The 11,477-nt window shown below is 46.4% G+C and overlaps 1 protein-coding gene across 1 annotated transcript; it reads right to left on the bottom strand.

Moving 5' to 3' along the window:
• Window positions 1-2,342: 2,342 nt before the first annotated feature.
• LOC120056797 (protein ABHD15) lies at window positions 2,343-9,494 on the bottom strand. The gene is made up of 3 exons (XM_039004999.1): window positions 7,942-9,494; window positions 4,973-5,202; window positions 2,343-4,628 (listed from the first exon to the last, which is right to left on the bottom strand). The coding sequence occupies exons 1-3, from the start codon at window positions 8,809-8,811 to the stop codon at window positions 3,587-3,589; spliced, it is 2,142 nt and encodes a 713-aa protein (XP_038860927.1). The 5' UTR covers window positions 8,812-9,494; the 3' UTR covers window positions 2,343-3,586.
• Between the last annotated feature and the right edge of the window lie 1,983 nt (window positions 9,495-11,477).

The following is an 11,477-nucleotide window of genomic DNA, read 5'->3' as shown; positions in this document are numbered from 1 at the left end:
CCGAGGCTAACTTGAGGAAAACTCTCAGAAGAGTGATTACTCAACAAACAAACAAAAATGCTGGCCCAGATGGCATCCCTGGCCACGTCCTCAGAATGTGCACTGACCAGCTGGGGGGGGGGGGGGGGTGTATTCTCAGACATCTTCAACCTGTCCCTGTCCCAGGCTGTAGTCCCCACTTGCTTCAAGGAGATCACATCATCCCAGTGCCGCCCCCCCCCCCCAAAAAAAATCAAGGTAACATGCCAAAATGATTATCGCCCTGTCGCACTTGTCCCGGTCATCATGAAGTGCTTCGAGAGGCTGGTCATGACCCACATCAAGGCCAGCATGCCAGGCACACCAGACCCGCTCCAGTTAGCCTACCGCTCCAACAGATCCACGGAAGATCCCATTTCCATCGCTAGTCACACGGCCATAACACATCTGGCCAAGAGGAACACCTATGTGAGAATGCTGTTCATTGACTACAGTTCAGCATCCAAGCTCAGAGCCCTGGGTCTGAACACCACCCTTTGCAACTGGATCCTGGCCTTCCTGACGAGCTGTGAGGATTGGCAACAACACCTCTTCCACACTGACTCTTAACACAGGAGTCCCCCAGGGGTGGGTCCTCACCCCTCTGCTGTACTCCCTGTTCACCCACGACTGTGTAGCATTGCACGACACCAACTCCATCATCAAGTTTGCTAAAGACACCATGGTTGTAGGCCTGATAACCAATAACGATGAGTCAACCTATAGGGAGGAGGTCCTTACTTGTCCAAATTTTCCTTGTTTTACTATCCTTGTGGGGACCAGAAGGATAGTAAAACCAAACACACACACACATATACATTCAGGCTACACAATTGCTGCTACCAGACTCTTATTTACCATTGCTAATACTCCACAATTTAAACACTCCCCCCCCCCCCCCCCCCCCCAAACCAAACCACTTTTCTCTGATACATGTGTAAATATTGTTCTTCCTGTATTATACTTATGCTAAAATGTTTATTCTACTAGACTGGGAAATGTACTTTATGTTCGTATTCTTATGTATTATTGTTGTTGCATTGTAGAGAAGGAACCAGCAAGTAGAAGCATTTAGTTGGACGGTGTATACCATGTGTATCCTTGAAACACTTGTAATGGCTGATGTATTTGGTGCTGTTCTTCTTCTCTTGTAAACACATCAGCCAGACAGGAGGACTCTGATCCTGTTTACGCTGATCATCATCAGGCTGTTTGTTTAGCAGCCTAGATATACAAAACAAAGACTGGCAGCCTTTTGTGTTTTTTATATTTTATTCTACCTGCCATTTAGTTTAGTCACCTGTGATTCAGCCTATACATACTTTATACAGAGAACTACCAGATAACATCTGATGAACAATTCATAAAATCTCCACCGGACAATTTACGTTGACCCACCCCTCCCTCTTGTACACTGCTGCTACTCGCTGTTTGTTTGTTACCTATGCATAGTCACTTCTCCCCCACGTACATGTACAGATTACCTCAACTAACCTGTACCCCCACACACTGACTCAGTACCGGTGCCCCCTGTATATAGCCTCCACACTGACTCGGTACCGGTGCCCCCTGTATATAGCCTTGTTATTCTTATTGTGTTACTTTTTATTTGAGTCTACTTGGTAAATATTTTCTTCTTGAACTGCACTGTTGGTTAAGGGCTTGTAATTAAGCATTTTACGGTAAGGTCTACACTTGTTGTATTCGGCGTTTTACGGTAAGGTCTACACTTGTTGTATTCAGCATTTTACGGTAAGGTCTACACTTGTTGTATTCAGCATTTTACGGTAAGGTCTACACTTGTTGTATTCAGCATTTTACGGTAATGTCTACACTTGTTGTATTCAGTGTTTTACGGTAAGGTCTACACTGGTTGTATTCAGCATTTTACGGTAATGTCTACACTTGTTGTATTCAGCATTTTACGGTAATGTCTACACTTGTTGTATTCAGCATTTCACGGTAAGGTCTACACTTGCTGTATTCAGCATTTTACGGTAAGGTCTACACTTGTTGTATTCAGCATTTTACGGTAATGTCTACACTTGTTGTATTCAGCATTTTACGGTAAGGTCTACACTTGTTGTATTCAGCATTTTACGGTAATGTCTACACTTGTTGTATTCAGCATTTTACGGTAAGGTCTACACCTGTTGTATTCAGCATTTTACGGTAAGGTCTACACTTGTTGTATTCAGCATTTCACGGTAAGGTCTACAGTTGTTGTATTAAGCATTTTACGGTAAGGTCTACACTTGTTGTATTCGGCGCATGTGGCAAATAAAGTTGATTTGATGCAATATAAAACACATAACAAGCAAACATGGCTCAAGTAATACTACTGAATTGTAGCTTTAATATATTTACAGAAATACAAAACCATAGAACTGAAATTCCCATTTTAAAGACGCTGGACTATGCTTCTGTCAGAATCACATTTCTGTCAGAGGCTTTGTCATAAACAATGAAGTGCTGTGTCTGTCTGTTCTAGAATTAAAGAGCAAGATAAGTTCTACCACCCATTCTATGTCTATATCTATGCTAGAATCATTCCCAGTCCCGTCTGTTTCCTTATTGAAAGCTAAGCTCACAGAGTGCCTGTTAGATCACAGATAGATCAATACATTAATTGTTTTTGGTAGGCTGGGTCCTGAAAGTGACATGTACCTCACACCCCTCTACCTACCCCCCTCCTGCTATGACTGAAGATCCCAACTGCATCCCAAATGGCACCATATTCTCTATAAGGAATATATCACCTTGGTCCAAAGTAGTGCACTACATAGGGAATAGAGTGCCAATTGGGATGCATCCCACATCTCCTGTTCTGAGTAACACTGACTCATGAGGAGAACATTCAATAACCCATTCAATAAAACAGACTGTTCTCCAAGTAGCTGGCCAACACACAGCCACACACACACACACACGACTTGGTTCTGGGTTTCCAGATTAATGGACATTCAGATTCAATGTGCTCTTTCAACTTTGGTTGATCATCAAATTTTTCCATTGTAGAAAAGCACGTGTCCAAATCAGGGGAGGCTGCAGAGGGGAGGACGGCTCATAATAATGACCGGAACGTCGCGAATGGAATGGCATCAAACACCTGGAAACCATGGAAACCACACGTTTGAGGTATTTAATACCATTTCCCGCTCCAGCCATTACCACGAGCACGTCCTCCCCAATTAAGGTGCCACCAACCTCCTGCGGTCCAAACCTCAGTCACATCTAGGGAGGGAGAGAGGATTCAATTTGATCGCGCTTCGTCAGCTATGCAAATTTCAAAGGCAACTTTCCCGCATTCGCGGAGACCCCATTCACGGTAAACACTGCATACGTCAGCTCAATCGGAAAATACCTTTAAATGTCAAGCTTGCTATAACGCGGATCTACCTCTGATCGGATTGAATCCCGTCTTTACAAAATGTGCTAATTTTATTTATTTTTCTTCCTCCCTGTACTCCCCTCATCTTCCTCCTTTTCTCTCTTTCATCAGTGCTCCCTGGGGTGTCTCCTATTTCACTCATCCTCTCCCACCTTCTCTACATCCTCTCCTCCTTTCTCAGCGCGTGTAGGACCTCTGCCAGGTAAACTGTCCCTCCTCCCCTCCTCTTCCTCCTCCCCATCCATCATTGAGGTGTTCCTGTGTGTGTGACTGTGTGCTGGGTCTCTCTCTCTTCATCATGGACTCCCTCTTCCTCCGGGGGGGGTAGCATGGTACTGCCCCTCTGCCCCCACCTGCCTGTGCCCGTACCCCCCCGACACCACCCCACCTTGTCCCCTTCCTCTCCTCCCCCTTCAGAAACTCAGCCACCACCCTGAAGTACTCCAACACAGACACGTTACTCCAGTTACCTCCCACCTCTCCCTCCCCCTGTCCTCCCTCCTCCAGTCCAAACCCACAGTGCCCGCCCGTCTCCGTCAGCGCCAGCAAGAAATAAGGGTTGTTTTGGAAAAGGGCGAGGGGCAGGGTGGAGGGGGGCGGCAGGAGGGGGTCGTCACGGCTACAGAGGCAGAGCACGGGAACCGCCACCTCGTCTGCATCCCTCAGAGGTTCGTTCCTCTCCCAGTAACTCTCCCAGTCCCTGGCAGGATGACCCCGCTCCCCCAGCACCCAGGCTGCTACCCCACCTACCCCTGATGCCCCTGCTAACCCAGCTACCCTAAGGGAGGGTGGGGGAGCAGTGGCCCCTGTGGCACCTGATCTAGCTCCAGAGGTGGAGGCTGGGGCCCCAGGCTGGAGGGGTCCTGTTGAGTGGTGTGGGGTGTGTTGGTGGGGTGCTGTGTCCCCTGCTCTGGTGGTTGGAACCCTGGGAGTGGAGGCAAGGGTGGGGGAGACAGTTTTGGCCCCGGACATGGCCTCCAGTTTGGTGTTGTGGGGTCCCGTCAGATGGGGGGTGTTCAGGGGGAGTACAGCAGCCCCTGGTTTGGTGGTTGGTGTCGCACTGGCAGTTCTGGCCCCTGGGGTCGGTGTGTGACTCGTTGGGTGGTGGGGGATGTCGGGTCGCAGTGCAGAGCAGAACAGGGTCTCTTCAAAGTCTCTGAGGGAGGAACAGTGGAGAGCCCTGTCTACATCGAACACCCCACTAAGGGCACTGGCATACCTGGGGAGGAAGAAGGAGTCAGAACATAATCTCTGATGCTTTAGCTCAGTTTACCAACCCCATCATCACTATGGCCGGGATTCAATGCCAGGCATGTTAGAGTGGCACACTATAATGGACTTCTCAAGGTAATTTACAGTTAAGCCGTCAACGTTTATCCTGAAGGTGATAATTTAGGGGAAAATGACTTCAAAAAAGGAACACTGTGTAATACTGGTCTGTAGTTTAACACACCCGGTCTAAAAGTTTCAATTGGAGAGGCAGGTTATTGTTCTATAAACTAAACATCATAAACATCATAATCATCATCATCATCATCATCATCATCATCATCTCTCTCCTACCTGCTGAGTTGCAGTTTGCGTTGGACCAGCACTGCCCAGCGGTAGAGTGGCGGCAGGGGCGTGTCAAACCACAGCTGGCCCTGCAGGACAGGTGAGATGCAGGCTGCAGCCGTCAGGTAAGAGGAGGAGCCACACTCTCCCAAGTAGGACAGCAGCAGGCCCGAACCAGAACCCTCGCTCACCGCTACCAGCACAGAGGACGGGTGCCGGCTACGCACATACGCTACTGTCTGGAGGGCACAGGGGTAAAGGTTGTTTAATATTGTTATGAAACCAGCTAGCTAGCTAGCCTATTGATATTGTTATAAAACCAGCTAGCTAGCTTACTGATATTGTTATAAAACCAGCTAGCTAGTTTACTGATATTGTTATGAAACCAGCTAGCTAGCTAGCCTATTGATAGTTATAAAACCAGCTAGCTAGCTTACTGATATTGTTATAAAACCAGCTAGCTAGCTTACTGATATTGTTATAAAACCAGCTAGCTAGTTTACTGATATTGTTATGAAACCAGCTAGCTAGTTTACTGATATTGTTATGAAACCAGCTAGCTAGTTTACTGATATTGTTATGAAACCAGCTAGCTAGTTTACTGATATTGATATGAAGCCGGCTAGCTAGCCTACTGATATTGTTACAAAACCAGCTAGCTAGCTAGCCTCCTGGTATTGTTACAAAACCAGCTAGCTAGCCTACTAATTTTGTTATGAAACCGGCTAGCTAGCCTACTGATATTGTTACGAAACCGGCTAGCTAGCTTACTGATATTGTTACGAAACCGGCTAGCTAGCTTACTGATATTGTTACGAAACCAGCTAGCTAGCCTACTGATATTGGTATGAAACCAGCTAGCTAGCGTATTGATATTGCTACACTCACTAGGAGGGGTCTCACTAGGAGGGTTCTAGGACCAGCTCAATGGTCTCGGGTCCTAGGACTAGCTCAATGGTCTCACTAGGGAGGGTCCTAGGACTAGCTCAATGGTCTCGGGTCCTAGGACTAGCTCAATGGTCTCACTAGGGAGGGTTCTAGGACCAGCTCAATGGTCTCAATAGGGAGGGTCCTACAACTAGCTCAATGGTCTCACTAGGGAGGGTCCTAGGACTAGCTCAATGGTCTCACTAGGGAGGGTCCTAGGACTAGCTCAATGGTCTCACTAGGGAGGGTCCTACAACTAGCTCAATGGTCTCACTAGGGAGTGGACCTACGTGTGCATTTACAGTTGAAGTCAGCAGTTTACATACACTTAGGTTGGAGTCATTAAAACTCGTTTTTCAACCACAAATTTCTTGTTAACAAACTATAGTTTTGGCAAGTCGGTTAGGACATCTACTTTGTGCATAACACAAGCAATTTTTCTAACAATTGTTTACAGACAGATTATTTCACTTATAATTCCCATTATCACAATTCCAGTGGGTCAGAAGTTTACATGCACTAAGTTGACTGTGCCTTTAAACAGCTTGGAAAATTCCAGAAAATGATATAATGGCTTCTGATAGGCTAATTGACATCATGAGTCAATTGGAGGTGTACCTGTGGATGTATTTCAAGGCCTATCTTCAAACTCAGTGCCTCTTTGCTTGACATCATGGGAAAATCAAAAGAAATCAGCGAAGACCCCAGAAAAAAAAGTTGTAGACCTGCACAAGTCTGGTTCATCCTTGGGAGTAATTTCCAAATGCCTGAAGATACCACGTTCATCTGTACAAACAATAGTACGCAAGTATAAACACCATGGGACCACGCAGCCGTCATACCGCTCAGGAAGGAGACGTGCTCTGTCTCCTAGAGATGAACGTACTTTGGTGCGAAAATTGCAAATCAATCCCAAAACAACAGCAAAGGACCTTGTGAAGATGCCGGAGGAAACAGGTACAAAATTATCTATATCCACAGTAAAACAAGTCCTATATCGACATAACCTGAAAGGCCGCTCAGCAAGGAAGAAGCTACTGCTCCAAAACCGCCATTAAAAAAGCCAGACTACGGTTTGCAACTGCACATGGGGACAAAGATCGTACTTTTTGGAGAAATGTCCTCTGGTCTGATGAAACAAAAATATAACTGTTTGGCCATAATGACCATCATTATGTTTGGAGGAAAAAGGGGGATGCTTGCAAGCCGAAGAACACCAACCCAACCGTGAAGCACTGGGATGGCAGCATCATGTTGTGGGGGTGCTTTGCTGCAGGAGGGACTGGTGCACTTCACAAATTCATGAGGGAGGAAAATTATGTGGATATATTGAAGCAACATCTCAAGACATCAGTCAGGAAGTTAATGCTTGGTTGCAAATGGGTCTCCCAAATAGACAATGACCCCAAACATACTTTCAAAGTTGTGTCAAAATGACTTAAGGACAACAAAGTCAAGGTATTGGAGTGGCCATCACAAAGCCCTGACCTCAATCCTATAGAAAATGTGTGGGCAGAACTGAAAAAGAATGTGCGAGCAAGGAGGCCAACAAACCTGACTCAGTTACAGCAGCTCTGTCAGGAGGAATGGGCCAAAATTCACACAACTTATTGTGGGAAGCTTGTGGAAGGCTATCCAAAACGTTTGACCCAAGTTAAACAATTTAAAGGCAATGCTACCAAATACTAATTGAGTGTATGTAAACTTCTGACCCACTGGGAATGTGATGAAAGAAATAAAAGCTGAAATAAATCATTCTCTACTATTATACTGACATTTCACATTCTTAAAATAAAGTGGTGATCCTAACAGACCTAAGAAATGTTTACTAGGATTAAAATGTCAGGAATTGTGAAAAACTGAGTTGAAATGTATTTGGCTAAGGTGTATGTAAACTTCCGACTTCAACTGTACATGAGATGTCAGAGTACTGAGACCATGTTGTATGCATGTGTCCCATTCAGCATTTGTATGTTCAACATCATATACAATATCATTATTAGGTCAATTATAGACCATACAATTATTATAGTAATATTATTATTGTGTACCTGCACCAGGTCAGCAGAGTCTCCATACTCAGTCAGCCGTGGCGTGGTGAGAGGGCACCCCCCCGTGCCCCTACGGTGAAACACGAGGGCATAGAAACCCTGACGAAGAGCCATTCTACACAGACCCCTCAGGTGGGGCGTCACCCCTCCCCAGTAGTGAGGGATGAGGAGGAGGATTGGAGGCGTGGAGGTGTGGCAGCCCAATGCCTTTCCCCCAGGATGGTGCTCCTTCCCTCTCTCCTGTCCCGCCGCCTCTCTCCCACTTACGCCTACAGCCCAGTCCAAAGCCACTACCCCCCCGTCCTTCAGTAGAAGGTGGTCTCGGGTAAAGTTGACCTCCTCTTGTCCCTGGTCTCCTGCAGTCAGGCCCCCCAATAACAAACCTGAGAGTGTCTGGAGGTGGGGGTCCCCCCTGGGCCACGAGGCCAGTCTGGGTCTGGCCAGGGAACAGCAGTGCTGGAGCAGGAACCGGGCCAGGGCTGTGGGCTTACAGGCTAGAGTGGGTCCTAGGGCTGGGGAGAGGGCTGGATGTGATCCCAAGCCAAGGCCCATTCCCCTCTCCCTACCCCAGCTTTTGTCTGGTGACGGTCCTATGGCAAGGCCTGGGGATGATCCATGCCCCTGTGTTCCTCCCCTCTCCTTGCCCCAGCCTGGCTCTGTGTCAGGGCGGTGGATGGGGAGCTCTAGGACCCAGCACAGTGCCACCCACAGCCCCCAGGCGGCAGCCTTCACCCCCAGCCTCGCCATTCGCTGTACCGGGGGCCAGCGGAGAGCCAGGTAGAGCAGGAACAGCAGCAGGGAGGGCAGGAGGTACGACACCCTGTCACACTCCCACTCACAGGAGGAGACGACATCCTGGTCAGTGGCCATTGTTACCGTGTTTAGAACCAGGTCTAGAACTCCACAATGTCCAGTTCTAGAACTCCACAATGTCCAGTTCTAGAACTCCACAATGTCCAGTTCTAGAACTCCACAATGTCCAGTTCTAGAACTCCACAATGTCCAGTTCTAGAACTCCACAATGTCCAGTTCTAGAATGTCTTTACAGCCGTCCAGTGTTCTAGTATAGCAGGTCTTTACAGCCGTCCAGTGTTCTAGTATAGCAGGTCTTTACAGCAGTCCAGTGATCTAGTATAGCAGGTCTTTACAGCAGTCCAGTGATCTAGTATAGCAGGTCTTTACAGCAGTCCAGTGTTCTTGTATAATGTAGCAGATCTTTGCAGCAGTCCAGTGATCTTGTATAATGTAGCAGATCTTTGCAGCAGTCCAGTGATCTAGTGTAGCAGGTCTTTACAGCAGTCCAGTGATCTTGTATAATGTAGCAGGTCTTTACAGCAGTCCAGTGATCTTGTATAATGTAGCAGGTCTTTGCAGCAGTGTTGGCTCCACTGCTTCTCCCTTTGTCCCCTGGTAATAAAGCAACCAGTTAGTGCTGCTCAACCTCTATGAGTGACAGAAAGAATAGAGAGAGAGAAAAAAAGTGAGGGGGAGAGCATGTCACCTTACTCTCTCGCTCTCTTTTAGATACCAAATATATTTCCCTCTCAACCTCCCTACTCTATCTCTCTTTCCCAACCCCATTAGTCCCTCCCTCCCGCTCTAAATCATTAGCAATCAGTGCCGGACTTAAACTCACCATAGATATAGAGTGAAAAGAACAGACACAACACTTTTATTCCATGTCTACATAGAGCAGGTCCTTTGGCAATTTGGGTAAACAGATAACAGATACACATGTTGGACTGAGCAAACGTGAATATCTAAACTCAACCAATCAAAGTGGTCACATCAACAATTGGCTGGTGATAAACTATGGTTTCTATGTTGCTTACACAGACACACCAGGGTTTGGTTAGCGGTAATTACGGCTTTTGGTCTGAAAAAAAAATAGAAAAGCCGATAAATAAAATTGTCACCGGTCAATTGTCCAGAAGAGAGAGAGAAAAAAGGCCAGTTGATGGAAATATATTTGACCTGTCATGCTTATCGGTCTATGCGTTCATTTGCATAATTTCGTGGAATTAAATTGGCACGTGTGTGTATATTCGTTATGTATCTTATTTATCACACACACTTCATACAGATACAGAGCGGAATTTCCGCCTTTGAGCGGAAAATCTTTTCGGACAGCGGGTTTAATAAGCCCAATCATTGCGAAACAATTCTAAATGCAATCACGTGTTAAAAAAATTGGTTTTGGCCATGATAAAAAATAGTTCATATTTGTATTTCTCAACTGGTAATTGAAGCGCTTCCCATTCACCATTCAAATACACAGGAAACGGAAGGTAGGCTTCATCCGCGCGTCACACACCACTTTGAAAACAGATACTTCAATTGTTTGAAACCTGAATGTTTTTACTACATATTTATGAGGCATGTTTTACCTTGCTTCCGACCATATACCTTTCTACTATGGGGGATAGTAGATTAACATAGGCTCATAGGCTAGGTAAATCTTTCCCTAAGTAAATTTAATTAAGTTACCAAAATTACACTACATGACCAAAAGTATGTGGACACTCGAGTTCCAAACTACCTCTGAACACAGCGTGAGCACAATAACTGTTAATTCGAAGCTTCATGAAATGGGTTTCCATGGCCGAGCAGCTGCATACACGCCTAAGATCACCATGATCACCAATGCCAAGCATTGGCTGGAGTGGTGTAAAGCTCACTGCAATTGGACTCTGGAACAGTGGAAACAAGTTCTCTGGAGTGAGGAGTCACTCTTCACCTTCTGGCAGTCCAACGGACGAATCTGGGTTTGGCGGATGCCAGGAGATCGCTACCTGCCCCAATGCATAGTGCCAACTGTAAAGTTTGGTGGAGGAGGAAAAATGGTCTGGGGCTGTTTTTCATGGTTCGGGCTCCTGGTCTAAGGCACTGCATGTCAGTGCTAGAGGCGTCACTACAGACCTTGGTTCGAATCCGAGCTGTATCACAACCAGCAGTGATCGGGAATCCCATAGGGCGGCGCACAATTGGCTCAGCGTCGTCCGGGTTATGGGAGGGTTTGGCCGGGGTAAGCCTCATTGTAAAATAAGAATTTGTTCTTAACTGACTTGCCTAGTTAAATAAAGGTTCAAATAAATAGAAAAGTTCCAGTGAAGGGAAATCTTAACGCTACAGCATACAATGACATTGTAGACAAGGCCCTTTCCTGTTTCAGCATGACAATGCCACCGTGCACAAAGCGAGGTCCATACAGAAATGGTTTGTCGACATCGGTGTGAAAGAACTTGACTGGCCCTCACAGAGCCCTGACCTCAACCCCATCGAACACCTTTGGGATGAATCGGAACGCCGACTGCGAGCCAGGCCTAATCGCCCAACCTCACCAATGCTCTTGTGGCTGAATGGAAGCAAGTCCCCGCAGCAATGTTCCAACATCTAGTGGAAAGCCTTCCCAGAAGAGTGGAGGCTGTTATTTACATTTACATTTAAGTCATTTAGCAGACGCTCTTATCCAGAGCGACTTACAAATTGGTGCATTCACCTTATGATATCCAGTGGAACAACCACTTTACAATAGT

The sequence above is a fragment of the Salvelinus namaycush genome, chromosome 12, assembly GCF_016432855.1.
Source record: "Salvelinus namaycush isolate Seneca chromosome 12, SaNama_1.0, whole genome shotgun sequence".
NCBI lineage: Eukaryota > Metazoa > Chordata > Actinopteri > Salmoniformes > Salmonidae > Salvelinus > Salvelinus namaycush.
The sequence above is the reverse complement of the archived record's forward strand: the minus strand, read 5'-3'. Positions and strand labels throughout refer to the sequence as shown.

Bases quoted from the DNA above. Each gene is read 5' to 3' on its own strand.
- LOC120056797 (XM_039004999.1), bottom strand. From the start codon at position 8,811: ATGGCCACTGACCAGGATGTCGTCTCCTCCTGTGAGTGGGAGTGTGAC. The intron at 5,203-7,941 runs GTACACAATAAT...TGTGCCCTCCAG, and splicing joins ACTCTGCTGACCTGGTGCAG to ACAGTAGCGTATGTGCGTAG. The intron at 4,629-4,972 runs GTAGGAGAGAGA...CTTCCTCCCCAG, and splicing joins CGCAAACTGCAACTCAGCAG to GTATGCCAGTGCCCTTAGTG.